Below are 13,168 nucleotides of genomic sequence, written 5' to 3'. Positions count from 1 at the left end.
TCATTTATTCCTTTGATGGCACAGCTGAATTTCTCTAATCTTCAGTATCACTTAAAAAAAAAAAAGCATTCTTTGGTTTAATAGAAAGTTCAAAAGAGTGAAATGGAAATAGAAGTCTTTGCTTTCATATTTGATCAATTTAATGCATGTCTTAATTAAATATTACTGATCCCAAAGCTTTTAACAACAATGCATTTTTGAGGTGTACAAAAATGTGTCATTAATTAGGTTTCATTTTTCACAACTATTACTTAAAATTCACTCTTGAAAATACTTAAAACAGGATGTTTGCATTTCAGGCTTTTATAAATCAGTCGGCAGATACAGCTGTGAGTTATGGCTAAATATTGGTGGATAAATCTGCCTGGTGGGTATATCAGTATATCACTAATATACTGTAGGATTTTAGGAGGTAATTAAGTTTTTCTTTCTTTCTTTTTAGTTTTTATTGAAATATTTTTTAATCCAAAACAGCTTACAGTGCATTAAAGTCGTACTATACATTTTATCAGTAACCGTGTTCCTTGGGAATCAAACCTGTGACCCATTGCTAGAGCCATGCTCTACCAGTTCACCTACATGATGTCATTTCCACACAGTCATTGATGTTCTGTTGTCTTCTACCTCCGTTCTCAGGGGGGCTATTAGGGAGACCTGCACAAATATAAGAGATCTTTGGGGTATGTATTCATTTTCAATGAAATCTTTCATTGGTGTCCTCAGAGTGCTACCTCCAAGCTTGGTCCATTATCTAGAATACTGAAGGATGTACATGGAGCGTTAACAAACCCATCAAATATACAGAAGAGCGTTCCTTCTGATCGTGTGCCGTCCCCTCCAACCCCTGGATGCAGCATCTCCAGTGGATTACAAAAGATGGCCATCGACAGTGACCTACCAGGGTGAGCTATGGATCAGATCCACTGCATCAAATGTGTTAAAATGTATCAGAATCAAGTATGTCCATAATTGTACAAGGCTGTGCAAAAAGCATTCTGTAGATTTCATGAATAAGTATTCTGAAAAATCAGCTTCAAGCTCAATGTTACTTCAGGCAGTTGTGAAGTACAACTATATTGCTTACGTATATTCATCGTTATCTGTCACTTTCAGCCACAAAGACAGTCCTCATTTCTGTTCTTAAGAGTGTGCCCTTACTTAATCGAGCAGAATGCTCTTCTAAAGAGAGTGGCTCATCTTTATCGGTCTAGCTCGCTGCTAATTCCCTACCGACATTTATGAGAGCCAGAGAGAATGAGATGCCTGTAATTGTAGTTCACACACACACATTCAGGGAAGGAGAAATAAATATACTGGGGGATCAAAGGAGATGGAGGCTGCAAGGAGAAAGCATCGAGTGAAGCTTGTTGGTTGGTGTCTGGACAGAGATTATGATTAAATAAATTAGCATTTTTTCCCAGATATCCAGACAATGAGTCTGGGTGGAAGTAAGGACAGAAAGAGACACATAATAACTTTGCATTGTCTCTGATGCTTTATACCTGTCTGGAACGGTCTAGCATGGCATTTATGCCGTTTGAGAAAGACTTGTAGGTTATGAAAGTTTTGTTTCTCAAACACTAACTTATGTATTATGAGGGTCTGACATGTTTGGTCACACTTTATTTTAAGGTACAATTCTCACTATTAACAAACCATTAACTATGACTTTTACCTCAATAAACTCCTAATTTGCTGCTTAGTAATAGTTAGTAAGGTAGTTGTTAAGTTTAGGTTTTGGGTAGGATTAGAGATGTAGAATATGGTCATTTAGAATAAATGTTTTTAAGTACTAATAAACAGCTAATATGTTAATAATATGCATGCTAATAAGCAACTAGTTCCATTGCAGATTTGCACAAAACTTTGGCGTTATTTTATAAATGTCGATAAAAAAAGTATTGCGAAATGACGGCGTTTCCATTAACCAATGTTATGCGACTAAAACTTAACCTTTTGGCTCTTGCGATAAGTCATGGCAACGGATTTTGGCTATATTTATTCAAAGGAGGTGTATGCGTGTATCTTTACAGAAGCAGCATGGAGAGCCACTTCAGAAACGTGCGTGGCTCGGCTGGAATAAACACAAGCATTGACTAGATCAGCTTCAGTGGCCGTATCGGAGCCACTGTCTAAGCATTAATGGCAGGGAAAGCCTTATACTCGAGAGCGGCCATATATGAAGTGTTTCTTGGAGATTATAGTACATTGAAGAATATGACTTTTGATATGACTTTACATACGCCATGTGACCTGTAAATGCCAGAAAAACTAAGTTTCCATTGCAGTTTTGCAAAATATTCCTTTTTCGATTTGCCTGAAAAACCACCAAATGCAAGCATAAAAACTTTTTTGCGATGGATGGGAGTTTTGCGATATTGACGCATTTCCATTAGGCATATTTTCAGTTCGCAATTTTAATTTGCGCAATTTGAAGGGTAATGGAAATGCAGCTAGTGAGAATTGGTCCCTGTACTAAAGTGTTACCACATGTTTATAGATAATAGCTCTGTTTCAAAACTTAGTGCGCTGCCTACAGTAGGTAGGTGGCATTTTAAAGGAAAAGGTGCATTCCTGATGCTGTTCCAAAAGGTCAGCAGCAAAATTATGCTGACTTCTAAGATAACATCTTGGACGGCATCACATGGCATCCTTTGTGGCTGCTGCAATCTCAGAATGTATTGCTATAAGCGCAGTATAAAATCCACAGACTAAGCTCACCAAATGTACAAAATAATGTTAGTCAACAATACTTAAATACAGTCATTGTTGCGTGCTGGCTATTTTGTGCTTGTTAAAGTAAAAAATGTGTTATCTTGGCAACATGCTAACCAGGGTTTGTTAACACATATCAACTAACTAGTCAGTTTTGACAGGGTATGCTTCATAAATGATGTCCTCCTACCAGGAACTTCCAACATTAGCAAAAATAAAAACAGAAAATCTAAACCGGGTTGCACCTTGGATAAAAGTATTTTAACCCTTAAATGCATATCTTGGGTCTTTAGCAACCTGAGACATCATTCACTACCCTCTCCCTCCTTCATTTTCTAAGGTTAGACATCAACTTCCTTAGTATTCCTCAATCTATTCATTATAAACAATTCAACAATAAGAAATAATAAAATATAAAATAATGTCACTAATGACCCGGGGTATGTGTAAGTTTATTTTTCCTGCGCATCAATAATTACATATCTGATGATTCAGTAAGTGAAATTCACCTTTATTCCTCAAGGTGGTACTGTTTGATAGACAATGACGACGTGATGTTTCACTCATAATTACTATGGGCATAAAACAGCAATATTGAACTAGCTTGAATGGCAAAATATTGATTTTGAAGTCATTGAAAACGATAGTTTTGAGAATATAGTTAAGATTGCGAATATGAGCCAGATGCTGAATATACTGGGAAAATGCGTTCTGAGGATGACAGTGATGGTAAAATCATCTGCTCATAATGAACCTTTCTTAGTTTCAAAAGGTAACAAAATATGCTTTATTTAATTCTTTTGTAATTGATGTTAAAATATAAAGAGTTTCGTGCCATTGCAGCAGTTATACCCCCTTTCCACCAGCAGGAACCAGGTGCTAGTTCAGAGCCAGTGCTATTCCCGGTTCTTAGTTGGTTCAACCGGCGAGCCCTTTAAGAACCGGTTGCTTTTCCACAGGCTAGAGAGCCAATACAGAGCCAGGTCTTACGTCACTGAAAACGTTTCATGTTTCGGTTCACTAGCGACCGCGGCAGCGCCAACAGACTTGTTCGAGGTGCTTCGGCGCCACGCAGACCAATCGATTGCCACACAACACACTAAAACACCACGAGAGCGATCCAAAAGCATAAAGAGCCGTCTGCTTTCCAGTCACTCCCGCAGCACCCCGATGCCTCGGTCCGTACAGCGCCGATCCATCCCGAACAAGGCTAAACAATCTATCAACAATGGCGGACGTCGCGTTGCTATTGATGTTCAAGGCTTTGCGAACCTACATCGGCATCCAAACACAACGAATCCAACGTGTTCGTGTTTAGCTGCTATTTCAAATATGGCGGTCAAAAGTTTCTGTCGTCTTGTTGGTCGCGGTAACCCCGCCCCCAGCCCCTGATGCAAGCGGTTCTTCCTTCTAGCCCAGCAATGTTTTGGTGCTACTTACGAACCACTTTTCCTGGTTCGGAGCTGGTGCTTTGGGTGTCGAAAGACAAAGAACCAGTTTGAAACTTGGCTCTGGCTCCGAACGAGCACTGGAACTGCCTTGGTGGAAAAGGGGTATTAGAGATCCATCCGTGTTGGATATGTAGGTCCGGGTTGCTAAAGACCCAAATATGTAATAATAATTGGTGAAACTTTGAAGCTTTTAAGGGTTAAATGTATTTTAAACTTTAATTACAAAATTAAAGAGCAAAATTTTGAACAGAGCTATTTGTGTACTGTTCTCGGATACTCTGCTTTAATAATTTACACTTTTCTCTTTCTGGTCTTTGTCCCCATCTCTTTGCTTTACTAGCCCAATGGACTTCACTCGCCTTCCTTCCCCCACCCCTGAAAACAAAGACCTCTTCTTCGTTACACGCTCTTCTGGCCTCCAGGGCTCTCCTGTCCGCAGCTCTAGCTACTCCGAGGCCAATGAACCCGAGCTGGGCCTGGCAAATGGTGGCAAGAGCCTGTCCATGGTAGACCTGCAGGAAGCGGCCAGGGCATTAGAACCCATCGCCATCACGGTAGGGATCACTTCAGAAGGTTTAGGTGAGGGTGCCATGGTTCCCTGGAATGCACGGACTCCCCAAGGCAACATTGCTGGAGGCCCTACTCTTTACAGGCCAGGACAGACTCCCACTACCCCAGGAGCAGAAGGGGCCCCAGGCAGGCCTACACAGCTTTTGGCCCCGCTATCCTTTCAGAATCCAGTGTACCAGATGGCAGCAGGGTTGCCCGTGTCAGCTAGAGGGAATGCGAGTGGGGATTCTGGGTCGGAGTGTCACAGCTCCGTCAGTTCCCATAGCAACAATGAGGAGGGTCTTGGAGGAATCAAACACACGTTCCTTACCCAGGGGGCTTCGGTGGGGGAGGAGTTCGCAAGGCGTTCGGGAGATTTCTCGAGACGACAGCTATCGCTAACTGATGCGCAACATGTAAACCAGCCTACAGTTCCACGACAGAGCAGTGCTGGTCCTCAGCGTCGGATTGACCAGCCACCACCACCCTCACAGACTGCGTCCAGAGGACGAACTCCACCCAGCCTACTGAACTCCACCCCCTACCCACGTCCTCCTAATAACACTGTGATGTCATCGTCGCCCGACTGGCCTGGAAATGGTGTGCGGCTTCGACAGCAGAGCTCCTCCTCTAAGGGGGACAGTCCAGAAACGAAGCATCGCGCACCACATAAACAGGTACGTATATGTTTGTAGTAGGGGTGGGAGATATGACCAAAATCTTATTTTACGATATGAGTAATTTTATTTCACGATAACGATATATATCACAATATAGTTATTTTTGCTTTAAATAAGGTCTTTATGATATCAAAATATTTGATAACATGGCAATTTCGTAGTTCAAGTTACAAAAGTAATTGTGCCAAGAGCAGTGAGAAATTTTCTCTCTTTTATTGTTTGATTAATATTAATGACTGCTGTCACTTTAAGAGCCGCGTAGCACAGCAAGATCTTGTGAGCGTGTAACCGCGATAGAGACAATAGTAGAAAATCTTTAATGGTTGACAAATTTCTACCGGTTAATCATGTCTCCTGGCATATCGCCCACCCCTAGTTTGTAGAGTTGAAAAATATATACTTCGCTAATGATTCAACATTTGTTTGTTTGGGAATGTTTAAAGTTACCAAGAAATAAAAATTGACTGTTCTTTTTTTATAAATGGAATATTGGCAGTTTATTAGAAGCAATTTATCCATGCACATTAATTTTTTTTTAGACTTCACGTGCTAAATAGCAACCAATCCCATTAATTCCTGATGGAAAAAATACAGTCGGTGTATATCAAAACGGGGAGGAAAAGACAATCACAATTTCCACTTCATGCAAATATGTTTCAGGCAAATCTATCTGCAATCTGGATCATTTATCATGTATCTTTAACCTAGTAATTTTAATGTCTTGCGGCAAGTTGAGTTATTGATTCTAATAAGAATCAGAGGACTAGCTACCAATCATCAACCCCCCGACATTGACTGTTGCCACTGGCATTCATTTTTCTCAACGATTTGACAATGAAGTGGACAGGAAGGGCATTTCTCATATTCACAATGCATTGTTCTCTCTCTTGGGATTTTATTGATTGCTTGAAGTGATTGATGGAAGGGTGTCTATGGAAACCACTTTTTATTACATTGCAGAGCACCTCAAGGCTCTTTCTGACTGTGAAATTCACATTTGTGGACTTCCTGTGAATACTGTAGTTGGTTTTAGAATATACGTTCACTGAAAGATTAACATTAGTTGAGCTTTAGCTTTTCTAACCTCATTGGCAAATTATTTTTGTTTTAAAGTCAAAATGAAACGGAAACAGTGACAGATCTTTTCTTCTGTATTGTGAAGTACATCACAAGACACAGTATTGAAATATTTAAAACACAAAAATGAAAAGCAGGCACTTGGTTCTAATCAATCAACATTCTAATTAAAACGATTAGGTCAAATAAAAAAATTTAACACATGCATGGATATATTGTTCATAATAAAATAAATTATACACTTTATGTTGACTCTTAAGGATAAATCGAACATTAATGAGGTTTATGCTTAAAACAATTAAAAAATGGGGAGATATATGTATTTTATTTTCATGATGTTTTTAAGTATTTTTATTTGGAAAACAAAATGCTGATGAAGAAAATGATTTTTTGCGGTATAGTTGAGGACTATACCATGCCATGATAAACAATTAGCATGAACTAAGCTACTAAAGTATCTTAACTTTGCAGGCTGTTATATATAAAATTACGCTCACGTGTCATACATGTTCTTTTTATTCAGTCTTATGTCATGCTAAATGTCATCATGTTGCCTGGTGAGAATGCGATGCCCCTAGCATGACTTCTTTGTGTGTGTGAATGTGTATCTTGTTTCATCTTTGGTTTATTCATGCGTGTGCGTGTGTTTGTGTGTGTGTCCCATAGGCCCCATCCCCAGTGAACCCCAGTGCATTGGACCGTACCGCTGCCTGGTTGATGAATGTGCCATATATAGAGCAGGAGTCTGAGACAGAGCTTTGCAGAGATGAGCACACACAAGCTGAAAAGGTAACTGACCACCCACACACTATAGCAGCAGAGATTTCGGCTCATGCAAGCACGCTCTAGAAGGGAAGTGAATCATCATCCTGCACTAATTTCACTCAGACAGGAGGATTCTTTTTAGTGTCAGCGATCCAACATTCAGCTATGAGTTGGGTGTTTTTGCATGCAGACTTTAGGGTGAAATGTGTAGGTTTTTTATGTTAAACTAACAGTTTAATGAGCAGAGACTCTTAAGTAAGCCATCTGTAGTATGACCTCCTGAGGAGCCCTGTGATATTTTCAACATTGCTCTGTTTCAGCATTGGCAGATAGGGAATGGGTGGAAGAGGTAGTATGAATGTTCATAATTCCTTTTAATGCCACTTGTAGTGCAGAAATTACACACTTCTTAGAAGCAATTTCTACAAGTGCTCGCAGACTTTTGTATGTGTGTGAAAGAGAAAGAGACATACTCTAATACTCTGCTTCCTTTTTGCTGTTTTAATTCTTTGTACATCTGTCATTCTATTTCCTGTGTCCTATGACTGATATGGAACCGTGTTATTTTAGTATTAATTATTTACTATTATAGTATGTATTAATATTTTAAATTAGCATTTAATAATGAAAAATCATTTATCAAATATTTCTATTTTATTTCAGCTTACTAGTTAACAATATAACACTAGTAACTCTGATTCCAAGTTTGACATTACCTTGTTCCTACACTAACATAACTTTTACAGCATGCATTCTATATCTAGGTTAATGTTGAATTCTACATATATTAATGCATTTTTAACATTGCAGGATTTATACATTAATATTAGTAAATATATTATGAATTAACATAAATTAACAATGAACAAGGATATTTATAAATGCTGTTGAAAATTTAGTTTGTTGTTAATTTATGATACCTAATGCATTTTTTAACTAATGTTAACAAATTGAACCTTACTGTAAAAAGTAGTCATCAATGGTGTACAATTAGCACTCCATATGTGACGCCACAGATACAATACCAAATACATTTCACTCGTAATTCTTTTATTTTTATGACTCGACATTCAGTGCTGACTTCTGGTTAAAATGAGGTGAAAAATGAAAAGATAAATGTTGTCTCTTGCAGTATCAGGCGGAGATCAGTATGCTGCAGGAGCGACTACGTTTGTCAGTGCAGAGGCTGGAGGACTACGAAGCCCGGATCAAGGGACAGGAGGAACAGGCGCAGAAGATGTTGCTGGAGTATCAGGCCCGACTGGACGAGTCTGAGGAGAGATTGAGACGGCAACAGGATGACAAAGATCTGCAGATGAAGGGCATCATAAGCAGGTGGGGAATACTTGTACAGACCGGCTAGTGAGGGGTGATGAGATAAAGCAGAAAGAAAGAAAATCAAAAAACAACAATCATATGTCAGCATTATAATGCCTCAAATCGGCCTGAATGGGGGAAATTGGTGGAAATGAATGACACAAGTTTACCTTTTCTTATAGTCCTCGAGTCAGATAAAAGTAAACTTACCTGGCTTGCGTCAAAACATGAATTTACATTGAACAAGCACAGAGAGGGCACTTTGCCTTTCAGGAGTCTACCACAAGCCTCTGATGCTGAGTGTCATTTTGCTTTCAGCTGATAGTGAATTAGTGGCAATCTGAGAAGACCGAGAGCTTTCAGAAGACTTTTAGCCTTCCTCAAGGCAGAATTTACTGAGAGCTGCTTTCCTCCAAGACTGATGTTTTGGGGCAGCTATTTATGGCCTCGAGCTCTAGATCAAAGACAGAATGGGAGGATGTATGAAGGCTGAACTGAATGTGTGTTTGTTTTGTGTTGATGCAGGCTGATGTCTGTGGAGGAGGAGCTGAAGAAGGATCATGCTGATATGCAGGCAGTGATTGACTCCAAACAGAAGATCATCGATGCACAGGTATGTCTATATATAGATATATATAGTGGTGTGATATCTTAGGTATGTCAATTAAACATTTTGTTTTCCTAAATGTACTTATGTATTCATTTTAAATGTAAACATTTCAACAAATCAAATGAATTTCACAGATCTGAAGGTTGTCAACACACCAAAGTTTCAGTAGTTCAGTAAAATTGCATGATTGCTTAATGTTAATTCAAATAATTAGTTGAATGAACTATATTAATAGCACTATAGTCAATATATCTCATCCTTCCTATTTTCCCTGTCATTCCTGTCTCCTTTTTCACTAAAAAAGCATGTTTATGCTGTATTGGCATTGTCAATACTCCAGTCTCAGTGTCACATGATCCCCACACTTTTGAACGATTTATGTTTTCTTTTCAAATTTCTGTCAGAATGCCCCTTTAGAAAAACGTTTTTGCCATATATGCATCATTAATCATCATTAATGTTTATATTCACTGTCCTACAGTGAGGGCTGTGGTAATCTCTGCTCCGCCGATTAAAATGACACCAGCCGAGCCTAACATCAGTATTCCTGGCTGTTCTCTGAAATCTAAACAACACACCATACGTCCTAATACTACAACACAGTGTGGATCCAAGGAAAATGCATATGCATTTTTATGCTGTATATTTACATCTTAGTTTGTTTCCTCTCCTTTCATGCACATCTATTTTCATCAAGAAATAAGCAATTAAACACTCGAGGTTGAGTGTCTCCACAAATAACATCACAGCTGTGAAAGTCGTGATGTTATTTGTGATTACCCTACAGTTTAATCGATGATCTACAGCAATTTTGCAAAGTAAAATCAATCAGAAATAAACATTTTAGCATCTTCAGTCCCTTTTGCCAAACAGCACATGTTTTCAGTCTACAAAATGATCCACATGAAAAGCATGGGTTAATGCTTCTCATTGTTTTGGTCAGAATTGTTGGCATTGCTTAGCTGGAGATCAAGCATACTCATGTTGAGAAAACATATGCATAATTATACATTCACTTTGAAGATCCTTATGCAGCCGGAAACATGGAGGTGTCAGTTAACCCATATAATATGAGAACCTAAAAGCCGATGACCATAATTTTCGATGACTTGATGCGTCTCCATCTAAGCTGCAGTCTATAGCTGTTAGCATCCAAACAGTTGCTCATGAAAATTCCTTGCTGGAATCGCTGGTGCTGGTATTTTCATAGGATTTCTGATTTGTATGTGCGCTGAAATTGTCTCTCTCTGCAGGAGAAACGAATAGCATCTCTGGACACGGCTAACGCGAGGCTAATGAGCGCCCTGTCACAGCTGAAGGAGCGCTACAGCATGCAGACGCGGAACGGCATCTCTCCCACCAACCCCACCAAGCTACAGATCACAGAGAACGGGGAGTTTCGCAACAGCTCCAACTGCTAAACAAAGACCCCCGGATCCAGAGAGAGAGAGAGAGAGAGACAGAATGAAGACAGAGGACACGAGCAAGTGTGCAGATATTCTGTAAGTGAACACTGAGAGAAATGCTGCAGGTGAGGATACGGAACATTTGCAAAGCGATTGTTGGGAAACATGGAGCAAGATCCACTTTAAACATCCACTGGTGAGACTACTGTTCAAGTACTTCATGTTAGGACACACCACTAGACATTCATTTGTGTTTCACAACAACTAACTGTAAATTAAAAGAAAAAAAATGATAGTTAACACGGTGACATCATACAGATACCAGGACCTTCTAGCCTGCAAAAAAGTCATTTTACTTGCTCTCTATACAGCCTTTAAAAAAAAAAAAAAGAAACTAGATTTTGTCATTAATTTATAATGGTCTCTACTTTAATATAGTATAATAAACGACTGAAGCTACAGAACGAGCGACTCTTTGTGGAGAAATTAGCGCTCTCCTCCATATCTCTCTTCCTGTTTGTTTCTCCCTACATAGTGCACTTTGTCTCTCCATCATGAGAAGCCTTAAAATGTTGCATCTGAAATACCCCTCATTTTAATTTTATTTTTACAGTTCAGATGAACATCTATGATAGACTATAATGTGCGTAGATTTTAAAAAGTATATATTTTACATTCTCCTTCCACATTTCTTTTTTTTTTTTTCTCAGATATGCCAAGATTTTGAATTAGCACAGACTGCTCAGGCAGAGCAGAGTGAATGTTTTAGACACTAAACCGGACTGAAATGATTTTAGTTTGAAGTTTTGAAAACTGCCTTGTGTAGCTCATCTTTTCTTCCTGCATTGTTGGGGAGAGTTGCTTTTTTTGTGCATGTTTTCTTCGTGGGTTTTTCTTCCTCATTCAAATTTTTTTAAGCCGTTTTAAGTCATTTGTACAAGTGTACACATTTTTGTATGTGTTGCCTCATCGGTCCAAATTGCTGCACACTTTACATTTCAGCATTTAGAGTTTGTATATTTTTGTATTTAATAACATATGTAAGGACTCCTCTGCATTTATCATGTCTGGCACTGAGGTGCAGCGTGGAGCTGCTGTTTTCCTTTAATTCATTGGTCTTTGAGGAAGTGATATGCACGCACGTCTTTATTTTGATGCAAAGAGATACATTATAAGACAGCCTGTCATGGGATGTGTAAGATAGAGATGTTATTTTTAAAATAATCCTCTCTGTATATGGGCTCTGTGATGGAGTATTATGTGAGTTTTTAAGCAGGAACTGCGAAGTGAATGACTGCTGAAATGTTGGATCAGACTGAGACGCGGCAATCTAACAAGCACACACCACATCTCTCGCCCCAGGCTCTCAAACGCTTTGAAGACTATGCATTTTCCCTTTATCCTGTCCACTTGGGTTTGCTTCAGTCTACAAACACATAGCAAACTCAAGGTGCTCGTTATTATCATCAAGCCAAGGATGCTTTAATTTAGTTTAATTTGTAGCATTATCATTTGCGCCACTATAGTCATACACTGGTGCACGTGCAGTGTAGACATCATGAGATTAGCAACTGGACTGTGTTATATACCACAACCAATCACATGCTCATTTGATGCCCTGGTAAAGTAGTTTTGCATGTACTAAATGCCTCAGCACTGCCTGCATAAGGCAGATTAGTATCAAGAGTTATTTAAAATTCATTTGATCAACTTTTAAACTGGGCTTGGGGCTCGTGTGGTTGCACAAAAGGGAAGCGATATTTATTTTTCACAAGTTTTCTCGTACAGACGTGGATGTTTTAAATGAGGTCTGAGGTTTTGCAGTCATTACGTCTATTTTCATCCACACGAGAAGCTACTAGTGAATAAGAAATGGTAGTTTAGAGCAGTCGTGAATGAAAGACTTGCTGTCGTCTCGGTTCTTTTCATCAGATGTGTCGTTATCTGGCTTCATTTCAGTTCTCAGAGTATTTGCAAATCTTTTTTTTCTTCTTCTCCAAGCAGTCAATGTGAAATAGTAGCTGTGTGAAATAAATAATATAAAGATATACAAATATATAAATGAATACCTACAATATGTTGTATGTTTTATAATCCTTGTAGAAAATAATTTTGTAAGTATGTTTAAAGTAAAGTATTGGCTGGACTCTTGCCTTGTTTTAGGACAATGACAAGAACAATAATGTACAGAGAAATTTGTCCATGTTAAGAACTATACAATTGTGGCTGTGCAATTTATGTACATTTGCAACTAGAATAATTAAAGTTTTATTTAGTTATTTTATATGCCTGCCTTGTTGTCTTCATTACTGAATCAATCACTTGACAAGTATAATGTGAAGGATCAAGATTTACCAAATGTGACCCTGGACCACAAAATCAGTCTTAATTGACAATTTTTCGAAATTGAGATGTATGCATCATCTGAAAGCTGAATAAATAAGCTAAATAATACATCCATTGATGTATGGTTTGTCAGGATCGGACAATATTTGGAAACTATTTGAAAAGCTGGAATCTGAGGGTGCAAAAAAATCTAAATATTGAGAAAATCACCTTTAAAGTTGTTCAAATGAAGTTCTTAGCAATGCATATTAC

At 38.6% G+C, this 13,168-nt stretch overlaps 1 protein-coding gene across 4 annotated transcripts in view; it reads left to right on the top strand.

Moving 5' to 3' along the window:
- LOC306871319 (disabled homolog 2-interacting protein-like) overlaps positions 1 to 12,854 on the top strand; it is a 96,424-nt gene extending 83,570 nt beyond the window's left edge. For 3 of the 4 annotated variants that reach the window (XM_079419140.1, XM_079419143.1, XM_079419142.1), the window contains 6 exons: positions 724 to 902; positions 4,507 to 5,392; positions 7,139 to 7,261; positions 8,370 to 8,572; positions 9,080 to 9,167; positions 10,418 to 12,853. In XM_079419140.1, the coding sequence (XP_079275266.1) occupies positions 724 to 902; positions 4,507 to 5,392; positions 7,139 to 7,261; positions 8,370 to 8,572; positions 9,080 to 9,167; positions 10,418 to 10,585 (1,647 nt within the window). In that variant the 3' untranslated portion in view covers positions 10,586 to 12,853. Of the gene's footprint in view, positions 1 to 723; positions 903 to 4,506; positions 5,393 to 7,138; positions 7,262 to 8,369; positions 8,573 to 9,079; positions 9,168 to 10,417 lie in introns of all 4 variants that reach the window. The other variant, XM_079419141.1, reaches the window with a different exon arrangement.
- Positions 12,855 to 13,168: the final 314 nt, after the last annotated feature.

Source organism: Barbus barbus (assembly GCF_936440315.1).
Source record: "Barbus barbus genome assembly, chromosome: 6".
Taxonomy (NCBI): domain Eukaryota; kingdom Metazoa; phylum Chordata; class Actinopteri; order Cypriniformes; family Cyprinidae; genus Barbus; species Barbus barbus.
This window is presented reverse-complemented; position numbering and strand designations above follow the sequence as displayed.